The sequence below is a fragment of the Ciconia boyciana genome, chromosome 1, assembly GCF_034638445.1.
Source record: "Ciconia boyciana chromosome 1, ASM3463844v1, whole genome shotgun sequence".
Lineage (NCBI taxonomy): Eukaryota > Metazoa > Chordata > Aves > Ciconiiformes > Ciconiidae > Ciconia > Ciconia boyciana.
The window spans coordinates 120592948-120606284 of NC_132934.1; the positions used below are offsets into that span (position 1 = coordinate 120592948).

Consider the following 13337-nt stretch of genomic DNA (forward strand, 5'->3'; position numbering starts at 1 on the left):
TAGTTTCATTTCATGAACGCTGTCACCAGTGTCCAAGTGCTCCACAAACATTTCTGAGTTTCTCTGCACGAGGTCACGGTGGGATGAAGTAGCAATTGCCTGCACCCTTTAGCACAGGAAACTAAGGTATAGGGAGATGGAGGACAAACTTTCACCTGATTTTTGGGATCCCACATTATGACCGTATTTGGAAAATATTTATAGGATTATATATATGCAAAGCTGAGGTGAAACTTGGTAGGTGGCTAGATAGTAGCACCTGTTAAACCTAAAGCCAGAAGTTTCCCCATGACCTCCAGCAAGGTGTGCAACTGAAGAACCAGGGAAAAGGAATTTCTTTTTCAAATGTGGAAGTATTTATTTGTCTCCTTCCCAAGGATCGGGAGAGAAAAACTTCAGTGTTTTGCTATAAACAAGGAGGAAAGCAAGTCCTTACAACTGAGGCACGCCAAGTGCAATTCTGTTCCCATGGAAAATTCTGTTTTGAAATCTGTTTTTAAAGAGTAATTTAGTTCAGAGGAGACCTTAGGGATTATCCCTCCCCTGCTCAGAGCAAGGCCAGCATAGCTCAGGTCTGAGTCACCTGAGCTATGTCATTTGAGCTTGTCCGCTCAAATTTGGAGTATCTCCAAGGATGGAAACCCCACAACTTTTTTGGGCAACCTGCCACCGAGCTTGGCTGAGTAGAATCAAGCCCTGCGTGAACACCAATCAAGGCTGAAGTCTTGTGTCTACAGAATGACCTTGAAGAAAACATCTGATCCCTGCAGCCTTCCCTTCCTTATAGGTATGATGGGGGGCAGATAAAGCATCCAGGCTTCTGACTTATTCGGATACACTCCTGATATGTGCTGTAGAAGTGCCAACAAAAGACTATACCAGCAGCTTTCCCCCTGTGAGATATAGAGCTCCTGAGTCCTTAGTACTAGAAATGTTGTGGTACCCTATTCAGAGGGGGTAGTCCTATCTTCTCAGTGCAAATAAGATTAAATGAAAAGCTCAGAGATATCTGACCTTAATATTCTGCCATCTTTGAGGTGACATCATATCACTGTCAGAGCCACAGTAATATTTGACACTGCCACTGTTACTAAATGCTGAAGTTTTCAATTTTGATTAAAACTGAAAAAGGTAGAAACTGTACTGTCAAGCCTCATCTTGACACAGACTTCAGCTGTGCATAACTTTCTCTACATGACAAGACCTGGTGAATTTAAAGTTGTGGTGAATTTTGCCAAGGCCTTAGCTCTTGGTCTCTGCCATTTTTCTTCTCCGAGTGGACCACTTTCTTTCTTTCTTTATTACACACATCTGCCTGCTTCTCTTATCATAAACCCTTACTAAAGTCTTTGGGACTTCAGTGACTGTAAAAATAAGAAAGATTTTTTCCTGTCAGACCTGAGCATGTATTTTACTGGGACTACGCAGACTTTGGAGTTGAGTTTCTGTTATCGAACCATGTAAGAAAGAAGTCAATATATTGCTAATTAAATGGGTTTTTTTCTCATGTGGTCCAGGCTAATGTTCTTTATTGCACTCATGTGCTGGAAATTATTTCATTTGCATACAGGTAATGTGCTATTTTCCTTCAGGAACTGTGCTTTTTGTTAGTGTGTTTGGAAGTTGTCCCAGGGGCTGGGATATACCCTGGTGTCCATGGATCTTGAGCTCTCTGATAAGTTCAAACATGTCAGCACCAGCTGATTGCTCTGCTGGTTCTGCTGCCTGGTCAGTTGAGTAATCGCTACTTCGCGTGGCAAAATTTCAAGCCTCTTTCAGGCCCAGCACAAACAGTTAAAGAAATGCTGCATGGGAACACTCACTGAAGTGCTAGGCAAGTTGTTTTTACCCTGGACTCAGTATTGGCTAATTTCATTAAGCCTGCTGAGACCCAGTCCTTGTCCAGCCTTGTCCTGGCTGCTCCGTTTTTCAGACAATGCAGCATGGAGAAAACATGTCAATGTGATAATCATTGGATGTGGCCAAAACCACTTTCTGTTCTTTAGTTAATGCAAATGTTGGAAACACTTTCGTTTGCCTCCCAGGGCAGAGAAGGGAAATGTATAGCTTGCCAGGAGAAGGGAAATTCTGAAAGTTGCCTTTCTTTATTTTATAAGGAAAAAAAAAATCCAAATGTTTCCTTTCTGTTTCCAGCCTGTTGTGGCTGTAGATGGTGGCTTGGGCTGCTTCCAGGCAATTGAGGGAAGCTGCCAAGGTCACCCAAAGGGTGGGGATCTGCCCTGGTGTTGGGAAGAGACTCCTGAAGCTACCGCCTAGAAGCTGAATCCCCACAAACCTCTGCTAGACCCTGAATCTAGGAGAAAGAGGCTACCAACAGGCGGATGCCATGGGATGCCCAGGCCTGATTTAGTAGACGGTTTGGCAGCCTCAGAGCCTCAGACTCAGGTAACTTTTATCTAGGGCCAACTGATTGAACTGGCAGGAGACCAGGCTGTTTTTATGCTGGATGTTACTGAAAATGAGAGACTGTCATGAAAATTTTGGGTCCACTGAGTGGTCTTTTCCAGTGAGAGCCTAATCATCAGGCTATGCTGAAACAAGTCTATTGAGAATAATCATAACTAGTAGCAGTAGTCTTTTGAACAAACATATTCTTCATGACATTGTCAGCTTTGTCATAAAAGCAGCTTTCTGCATGTTCCTGAGGAGGCAAACGCTGACCATCTCCATATCTGCCCTGGGTGCCACCTATGGAAATGGATGTGGTTTTGCTGTGCCGTGTTAGGAGGGGATGGGACAGCACTGAATACAGCTTCCAGGGACCTCTTGTGTGCATGAGTGTCTGAAAAGTGGTTCACAGCCTTAAAGGGGGGTCATGGGCTTGCTGTACTTTCCAGGTTGATGCAGAGCACTTTCTAGCACTCAGACTTCATCCAGTTCTTTTTCTTTTCTTCTAGTCCTAGTCAGTGTAAATGACACCCTTCACCTTGACCTGAGCATTTGCCCCTAAAAGTCTCTGACTTGTATTTTTGTGCTGAATGGATTACGAAGCTCAACTTCTTGCTGTGAGGAGTAAAGAATAAAATATGAAGTTATAAAAATAACCAGGAAGCATTGTCTCCTGGATAGGACAATATTTGCTAAAGGGCGGGCCGTAAAAAGTTAAGATCTGCTTATGCACCCACGCACAGCTAAGACAAACACTTGAGAGTGATGTGACTGGAAGTGGCTGACTGCTGTGTAGCATCTTTCCCTGCTCCTTCCACGAAGTGCAATGCAGTGGTAGTGAAAGGGTTGTGGCGATAGCTTTCACGTTGATCTTGACATTCTCTGTGCAGGCGACGAAGAGTATATGTGCGTATGGGTATGCGTGTGCACGTCTGCACACCGTAATCACAGATCACAGATAAGCTACTCACGGCGCAGGTGACAGCTGGTTCTGTAATGCCAGATTGACCAGAAATAACCTGCAATCCCACCCGTTCCCAGTGCACCAACTCCCTCTGGTTTGGCAAAGCACATCCAGCTATGCTGTACTCCTGCCCTGGGCCAGTGAAGAGCAGCCTAAATCCCAAACGTGCCCTGCATGTTGCAAGCCACCCCTGGGAGCCAATGCATGCTCGGGTGGTCATGTCTACTTTTTTTTAGCTGCTAAATCCCTAGTCTTCCTCAAATGAAGGAAACGAGCTTCACCCCCTCTCTAGAGTTTTGTCTTGGCTCTCTTTGAAATTATGGAAAAACTGCAGAGTTATTTTTGCCAGCACCTCATCAGTTCTGTGTTGCCTGTTGCTTTGGTTCATAGCTCCTCCACCTGACGTGATTCTGCTTATAAATACTGTAAAGGGTTCACCTTCAAGGATGACGATTTAATTAGAAGTGCAAAGAGCTATGGCCCAACACGTCAGAGACTAATGAATGAGCTTTTGTGGTTGGTGGAGAGCAGCTTGCCAAGGTATTCATTCATTTCTGTACATGTAAGATGAAATGCAACTGAAGCTGTCACCATTTAAAAAGGAAAATCTTATCAGAGTCCAGGCAAGGATAGCAGAATAGAATAAATGGCTTTTGATGCTTAATCTGGTTGTATGTAGGTTCAGGTGTGATTATGTAGTCTGCTATCAACTTTAATTAAGCTTTCCCTTTGCTTATGACCTTGGCGCTTAAATATAATTTGTTCTATAGGAAAGAGAGGTGGTACGAGCTCATTGTTTTAAAGTTCAAATTGATTTAGGTTACATTTAATTTAAATTTCCTTATGGAAGCATCTAATTGTACTCTTACTGATGTTGGAGAAATTACACAGAAGAAGCTGGTACAGAGCAGAGCCTTACAGACCTCTAACGCTTTTCTTCACAAACAAAAGTATCCTTGCCTTGTGCTTTTGGGATAATGTTATTTAAATCCAACCGAGTCCCAGTGAGCTCCCACTTTCCTGTGAGTCTTTGGCTGCCCAGACAGACAGAAGGTGACAGTGGGACATCAGGCACCAGTATGCTGCTGTGCAAAGGCACGGATGTGCTCCAGCAGACCTGTCCCCACTTGGGAACAGAGGTGAGGTCCTTAATGCTACCAGCCTGTTTATCTTCTCTAGTATAACAGGAGCTCTTTTCTTGGCACAGGAGCAATGAGAGCCCCCTGGGAGGGCTGGGAGCTGCAGCCCTTGCTAAGGCAGGCATGCCAGATGCCATAGGCAGGACGGTTGATTTCAAGCCTCTGGACTGAGCCTTATCCGTCAGAGCTGAGCTCTCCGTCCTTGAGGCTCTGAGATTTTTGGGAATGGTGTGCCTTGGACACAGGGAAGCCCCTGGTCCCACTTTTCTGGTTTTACAGAAACAGGGTGGTGGCCACCCCAGGAAGGGGCACATCCCACAGGGATGCAAGAGCTCAACGTGGGGCAGCAGCGGTGGCTGGGGCAGCGTGGGAACCATGGCATGAGAGGGGCTGGGAGATGCTGGAGATGCTGCCAGAAGAGATGAAGGGAAGGAGAAGGTGTTCCCTAGCATCCAGAGGCAGTCGCATCGAGTTTTTGCAACCTCAAAAGCCTCTGAAAATCAAGGGCAGGGCACGACAAGAAAGGAAGAAAGGATGTAGCCTGCAAGGGGATGGGAGGAGAGAGGATTTTCAAGCTCTCCTTGAAGCTGGTGTGCTTTCTTTAGGGAAAAACTGCAGGATTGTCCATAGCCAGGCTCTAGCTGGTGGAATATCTATCACAATACATGTTTCAATGCATGCTGGGTATCTCCAAGCCCCTGGCTGCAATGCTCCCTTCCCTACCCGTGCCATCCAGGGCCTCCATTGCACTACAAATAGCACTGAAACCATTAAACTCTCTCAAAGAGTTTATGCTTTCTCTATTAAACTGTTGAATCAGGTTAATTTTGTTATCCCACCAGGACTGGAACTGTTAAAGAAAGCATACTGGAAAACCTTTAGGTGCAAAGATGTAGCTTAACTTAACTTGAGCAATATTCCAAAATCATATTACTGTATGTTACAGTTTTGATGACAAGTTTCCTTAGTGACTGCATTTCTCAGGGTTTTTCACCTTGTTTTCCCATTGTTGTGGATTTCTCTATGATCTCATGATCTGTCTTTGTCTCTATGTCTCATGATCTGTACTGTGATCAAACTGATCACAGTACATGATATGTACTGTCCTTTTATGAAACACCTATCTTACTTGCTTTCAATTAAATAAGAGTCCAAAGGTTCGAACTGGGGTGGGGGAGAGGGGGGGTATGCTTTCTGACAGACTCAGAGAATGAAAACTTGTCAGTTTCAGTGTAAAACCAGTAATTTCCACAATCTCAAAGCAAATTTTTTTTGTTTCAGTAATCTGAGAAATTGGTTTTGGTATTACTCTTCCATGGGCAAGGTAGAGATCAGTTTCTCTCACACTTGGTCCCAGAGATTTCGGAATCTTATATGTGTATGTATTTCCCATTGAAAAAAAAAAAGAGTCACTGGCTAGAAATTCTGTGTGTTTGTTTCTTGTCCAGCAGCATCAGAACAAATACCTGCATACCTCCTGAGAAGCACATTGCAGAGAGATGAGTCTTCACTTTAATCTCAAATGATTGCTCCAACAGGCAGGAAAGCTGTCCCCTCTCACCGTGGCTGTCTCTGGCCATCTCCACGCTCAGGGTCATCCCTGGCGCTTGTACCCTCGCTTACTGTCAAGCCTGAAAAACACCAAACACCTTCAGTGGGTGCCCGTGAGGGGGAAAATCATTCACCTTGGAGGGCAGAGGTGCTTAAAGCAGAGCCAGGAGGAGGTTGCTGTGGGGTGGGGAGCTGACGTACCAAATGCTCCGGTGCTGAAGACCTGCTGGAAATTTTACAGGGCCCCTGTCAACCCTGAGAATAGTTAAAGATCCCTTTTGTGTTAATTCTAGCACCTTCCTGCCCTGAAATCCTGAAACAAAGGAGCGTAACATTCATTGTGAAAAAAGAAGGAATAGTTCAGAAAGTGTATGAAAACCCCAGGGAAGTGCTCTGTATGACCCCGCAGCAGTGTTAGCGGTCTGCGCTGGGCTGGTGCACTTCCTACAGAGGCATTTTCTTTCTGGGGAGGTGGTGAGTTTCCCCTTGGGAGGCTCTGGCAAGCCCAGAGAAAATTAATGGTGAAAAGCACTCTCTTTTCCCTGCTGGAATGCCTCATAGTTGACCACGAGAGCCCATTAAGCAACTGCTGTTACCTAAAATAACCTAACTAACACTAAAGCTATGAACGGGCTGTCCAAACTGTGTGCTTTTTTTTCTTTTTACTTTTCCTTTCTTTTAAAAGAGAGGTCCCTTCTCTGGGAGAGCTTTTCAGCCTACTCAGGAAAATGATGTGCTGGAGGAGTTTGCCTTTCCAAGTGCCCCCTTTATTCCACTTCTTTGCTGTTCAGGTCTTCAGAAAAAAAAAAGCCCCTCCCTCACAAAAAAAACCCCAAGCCCAACCAACCAAAAAACCCCTCTTCATACATACCTGGCTGTGCAGGCAAAGGATGTTGGGTGTCCAAGTCTGAAGACATTTACCCAAATTACTTAATGCAAGGAATCAGGTAGACACCTATTGCCATTCACCCACCTGCAAGCCAGGGGTGGGCATCATCCCCCCAGCTGCTGGGAAGGTGGGAAACCCAGTTGTACAAAGCTCCTCTGGACTCTCCGTTTGTCCCAAAGAGAAGTCCAGGGTTGCTTTTGTTTGTTTTTCACCTCTGTTATTTGGTGTAATACCTCATCTTGCTTATAACTCCTAACTCCTCTTAGCTATGGTAACACTGCTATGGTGCTCACCTGGTTATAATCGGCCAAAAGAAAATTTTAAACAGTCAAAATTTCTTTGGTTCTGAATAGGAAAAGCAAGCTCCAACCTAAAAACAAGGAGAGGGAAAAACTGTACTGAGTTTAACATAATTGTGTTAATCAGACAATTTAAGTGAGACAGTAATGGAATAAAGAAGGATAAAAGGGTTCTTAGAAAAGGCAGGAGTGAGGGAGTTGCTAACTCATTTGAGACAAAAGGGAGAGTTAATTACTATCTGTGAATCATTAAAGGGTTATCTGAGGTTGGGGCAGGGGGAAAAGTATAATGTGGAAAAGAATGAGTCTCTCTAAGGAGTTATGATTTTTATTAGACAGAAGACAGGGAAGAACTTTAGCTCTTAAATTCATCGTTTGAAGTAAAATCTGCTATCACCCTCAGGACTAAGACGGAGTCACAGTTGTGTGCAAAGTGTGCTTGCTTGATACCTAGATGTTTGGTACTTTAGGGACTGTCTTTTGAGATCGCATGCTGGTGCCAACTCTTTTTTTCACTTTGTGCTGGTTTTGGCTGGGATAGAGTTAATTTTCTTCACAGTAGCTACTATGGGGCTGTGTTTTGGATTTGTGCTGAAAACAGCATTCATAATACAGGGATGTTTTAGTTATTGCTGAGCAGTGCTTACACAGAGTCAAGGCCTTTTCTGCTTCTCACCCCACCCCACCAGCGAGGAGGCTGGGGGTGCACAAGGACCTGGGAGGGGACACAGCTGGGACTGCTGACCCCAGCTGCCCAAAGGGCTATTCCATACCATATGACATCATACTCAGTATATAAAGCTGGGGAAGGAGAAGGAAGGGGGGGACATTTGGAGTGATGGTGTTTGTCTTCCCAAGTAACCATTACGCATGATGGAGCCCTGCTTTCCTGGAGATGGCTGAACACCTGCCTGCCCATGGGAAGTAGTGAATGAATCCCTTGTTTTGCTTTGCTTGCGTGCGCAGCTTTTGCTTTCCCTATTAAACTGTCTTTATCTCAACCCACGAGTTTTCTCACTTTTACTCTTCCAATTCTCCCCCCCATCCCACTGGGAGGGAGTGAGCGAGCGGCTGGGTGGTGCTTAGTTGCTGGCTGGAGTAGCTGCAGTGCCTGTCGCTTTGTCGTCAGATCCAGAGAATATGAATATTTTCCAAGAGGGCGTTTGGTGCAATGGGGGAATTATCTCATGCCGGGATGCAGACTTATAGGATCCATGGATTTTGATGGTTCTGTTGCAGGGAAGTGTTTAAAATGATGCTGGTAGGGACACATCAGCACATTTTCTCTTGTCTTGGTTTTACGAACCTGCAGGGACTTGACTGCTCCCAGCTGTATTGATCTGAGAAAAGAGATGACTTCTGCCTCCAAACCTTGACTAGACGACAGTAGGACAGGCATTTCCTTAAAGCTTCTGTTACATATTCAGCTAGCTCTACTGCTTCAGTGCTGTTTGGAAAATTAAAAGCCAAAAAATTAAAACCCCCAAGCCAAGGGGACGGTACACATTTACAGTTCCATGTGCTGAAGAGCTGGGTGGATCCAGGGCCTGGAGCCAGGCACCCTGCAGGTCTGAGACTCCATGTGCTAAGCAACAGCCCAGTTCCACTCTGATTTTAACCAGCAGGAGACTTGCCATGAATTTCTTTGAATATGTGGCTCCCAAAGGTGTCTTCACTTCATAAGGAGGATGGATATTACCAGGCATATTGAATACAGATGAGGAGGAAGTCTTGTTAAGTCAAGGACAGTTGGCACTTTCCACATTGTCAGCCAAAGGTAGATTTAGGGAGATATTGGAATATTTCCACTGTCAGCAGTCACCAGGAGCTTAAAATGTGAATATTCCCTCCCTCCATCTCATGCTCGTTCTTGTCTGTCACTGAAGGTGAGTTTTGGTGGGGAGCGCTGCTGCGGGACCCGCCATCCCAGTCCTTGAGGGCAGCCAAGAGCCACAGGAACAAATGGATCAAGTCTTGATTTTGCCCAAAGGCTTTTTGCCTTTTTTCAGAGGAAAAGAAGGAAGCTTGAATGGAAGATGAAAGTGGCCTGAGACTCAAAAGTCCTGAATGCTACTGAGAAAATAAATTTTTATGTGTAAATGCAGTGCTAACGCCCCATCCAGCTCAAGCTAAGCACACTGCAAAGACTCTTGTGGGAATCAAAAAGAACTGGATTGCCCAATACAATAAAAGTTTAGTTTTCTATGGAGTTTTTCAATGGGAAATAGTAAAAGAAATTTCTTTCTGTGTGTTTAAATTAGGTTTGTATTAGCATAATGCTTCTATATGGAAAAAAAACCCAAAGCAAAAGAATAATTTAATCTTTTTTCAACACATAGTTTTTTCATTCTATTTGGAAATAACGGGTAATTCTTAATTTTTGATTTTATTTTTTTTTTACAGAGGTAAAAGGTTGGGGTTTTTTTTGGTTTGTTTTCTGTTTTGGGTTTTGGTTTTGTTTTTTAATGTGCTTTATCACCATATTGGTCAAATAGGCAGACTAGATGATGTGAAATGGTTCCTTATCTGGCATCTCAGCATTTCTCTGTAGGTGTGTAAGAAATACATACCTCAAGGATGTCTTCATTTGGCTTCTTCTGTAGGACTTTCCAGGACTTTAGGACTTGGGCTTGACAGAGCTAAGGATGAAAGTGCAACTTGATAATTTCAAGACACTTAAGTACTTTGCTAACTGAGTGCCCTTATGACAACATAATTACATTAATAATAGTAATGAAACAATTATACATAACTGCATTTTTCTATTTTAAAACAACTTGAATTGAGCATGGTGCAGAAATGTTTGCATTAGCAGTGCCCACACTGTCACCAGCCAGGGAAATTGCAGGAGTTTCTCAGCCCGCTCAAGCTTTCTGAGTTTTATGGCTTTCAGACCCCATTAATATTTCCAGCCAGCACCGAACAGCCTGTTTGTATTAGTACTAATCTGGGATGCTCTGCACCATGTTCTCTTGGTCAGGGCACACAAAGGTAGCCAGAATACACACAAGGAGGCACTTATCGAGGCAGCTCAAGTGTTGTCATGTTAAACCCACCAACTGTAGTATTCAATCATTTATGCTTTGTATAAAACAAGCAATATTACTTCTCATGTATGCAAAAGATGCAGCAAAGTAATATGAGCTGACAAATCTGCCGTAAAAAGATTTTTTCCTCTAAAGAAAGGCACATTGAACTTAGACCTGGAATAACTTTTCCCTCCCCTTTCTCCTACTATGGGAAAAGCTGTTTTTTTTCCCCAGTCCTTACGTAAGCGACTAATTTCTGTGAGTGCTGCTCCCAAATGGACTAAAGATCCATTCCTAGGGAGTAAGTAAAGTAACATCAACACATTTCTTCTGATCCAAAAAATATTGAAGCCGAACGAAAGCCTCCCGGTGGCAGATGAAGCGAATGCAGAGAGTCTCAGGCGAATTTGATTCAGAGCACTCGGGACTTGCGCCGTTCTGGCTCTCTGCCCCATGGTAGCAAAAAAGCTGTGGGTAAGCAAACCCCAATTTTTTTCCAAAGGTATAAGCCCCGCTTTCCTTTTCTGCCCAAGGTACAAGAAGACATTGTTCAGAGTATAGTTCTGACATGGCTATTACACTTAGGGAAAACCAAGTACAGCAGAAGGCGATGGAAGCAGACGTCACAAATAAAGGCAGAAGACCCTTTTATTTCGCATAGACAAAATGCAAAGAGTGTCTCATTAAATTAATATTAAAAAAAAAAACCAAATCAATCCCCTCATTCCACTGACATCACTCATCCTAATTAACAACAAAAAAAGAACAATCAAGGACCCATTTTCTAATTTAAAAAAAAAGTGCAAACATGACAAAAGACTTTTTGTTTTTCCAAATCAATGTTCCTGTTGAATTCACAAATAGGGTGATTTTTTTTTTTGTGATTTTTTTTCCCTTTTAAATCTTGTCTGATGGAATGTCCAGTTAAAATGTTTTAGTTAAGTCTCCATGCACTTCGTAGAAAATCAGTAAAAACACAAACGCTTGTGAAGATCAGAAAACTGGACTCTTTTACCCAAAAATTCAGATGTCCAGTCAGATGAAGCTCACACTCAGACAGAAAAAAAGCAAGAGAGTCTTTGCACTGTCTGTCGTTCATATTATTATTTTTTTTTGTCAAATATTTTGGCAATCTTCTTCTTTAATTATAAATATTGGAATTCAATAAAAAAAAGGTAGCTTTCATTGGATTTTTTTTCAGTGTAAATATTTACAGCCACTGTCCAGCCATGCTCTTTTTGTTATACCAGGGTGTAAGATTTTGCGTAGGGATTGTTGCCTTTCAAGTGGCCCCGGGAGTCCAGCAGGGATTCTTGGGAGCTGCTCATTTTTGCTGCCTGTCCTAGCTCAGCTCCTTCTCGCTGAGGTAACGTTGCCACGGCACCAGGTTGCCATGACTGTACTTCTCTTGTGGAGGATGTCTCCATGGGTATCGGCTCCAGGACGGTGGGACGCTTCAAGGTTCGGCTTTTCTGCGGCTCCAAGCAGGCTTGCCCCAAACCCAGGTCTCTGCTCGTGCCCTGCACGCCACGGTTCAATAAAAAGTCCATCCTCAGGTAGGGTGGCAAATGCATGAGATCACCTGGGGAGGCAAAAGTGAAAAAACAAGTCCTTACTTACGGTCATGCACTGTGTTACACTCATCTACTGGCTGGGGGATTTGGCCACCAAAGCGGATCATCTGTAATCAATCCAGCTGCAGCATTTATAATTGATATATTGTTTGTCAGTCATTTACTATGCTGTGGTCTTACAGAATCAAGGGTAATGGGTCAACAAACTCCTTTTGGGCAGATCCCTAAGAATTCACTATTAATATTTGTTTTCATAATAGAATGACTATAAGGAGAAGTGCGATGTGTTTTACATGCACTCACAGCTTGAAGAAGGTAAACTGAAAAGACCAGGAAGTTTTTCTCAAAATCCTAAAAGAAAAGGTCTTGGTTTTCATTTGTCAAAACTTGGAAAATGTAGAAACTCAGTAGATTTCCGTTTCCTATTTTCCCTTTTAAAAGAAAACCGTCTCAATTACAATTAATGACCCCCAGTCTAGACTGGAATGGCTGAATTATTTAAAATGGATGCATGAGTGTTAGGGCTACAGTTTTAAAGAGATTTCTGAATAAAGCAGAAAAGCATTCTTGTCCTAATATAACAACATTTACCTGCTATCCATCATCACAGTGTTTAAACCACTAATAACTTTCTACCACTATGGCCATCAATATGCTGCTGTTCTGTGGCAACAAAATGCATTGGGGCTGGCACCCTAGCTCTTGCATCAGCTTTCCTTTCTGTTCTGTATTGTCAAGGAAACCTCTTATGCGTTATTTCCCCTGATTTCTGGGCATTTCTATGTGAGCCTGGTGATGGCAAGCTGCTCAGTCCAGAGGATTTGCCTTTGCAAAACTACTGAGTTCAAACAGGTGCCTTGGACCTGCTGTCTGGAATTAGGCAGGGGTGAGTGTTACCTTCCACATATCTGTACATGTATTAGACCTGCTACAGAAATCAGAGTGGCTTATTTATTCTAGCCCTGCCTGTTAGGCATTCATAAAGTTGCCTCAAGGAAATGAGGGGCAATCAGGCACATAATGACATTCCTTTCTAAAAATATTTGATGGTGTAGCCTAATGCATATATGACAAAAAGCACTGTTACAGGCACATTCAAGAGCAGTATTTCCCCTTCTTTACAGACCTCTACAGTACATAGCTTCCTTTTTATGGCTGATATCAAAACCATAGTCTCACCTACAGGTGGGATGCATCCTGAATGTTTAAAGTAGAAGACTCTTGGCACTACTACACCTGTGTCTACACGAGCTCTTTACGGCAGTAGAAATTAAGGCTGACCTGTGCCAGTGGCATAAACAGTAGACCAGGAAAGCACTTCTTTCTAATAAAACAATGTATGACAATTTAACCAAGCTTCCTAACAAGCTAAAAGCTGCCCAATGATCTAAAATAAAACAGTGCTTTTACTTACTCATATAAGTCAAGGCACTGCAAATCTTACCTAAAAGACTAACAGCATCTGCTCTATCCATAATTTCAG

The 13337-nt window shown here is 43.3% G+C and overlaps 1 protein-coding gene across 1 annotated transcript in view; it reads right to left on the reverse strand.

The window, feature by feature from the left end:
• Window positions 1-11521: 11521 nt before the first annotated feature.
• Window positions 11522-13337, reverse strand: part of DSCAM (DS cell adhesion molecule) — a 408129-nt gene continuing 406313 nt past the window's right edge. The window contains exon 33 of the mRNA XM_072852157.1: window positions 11522-11862. Coding sequence (XP_072708258.1) covers window positions 11522-11862 — 341 coding nt within the window. The remainder of the gene's footprint in view (window positions 11863-13337) is intronic.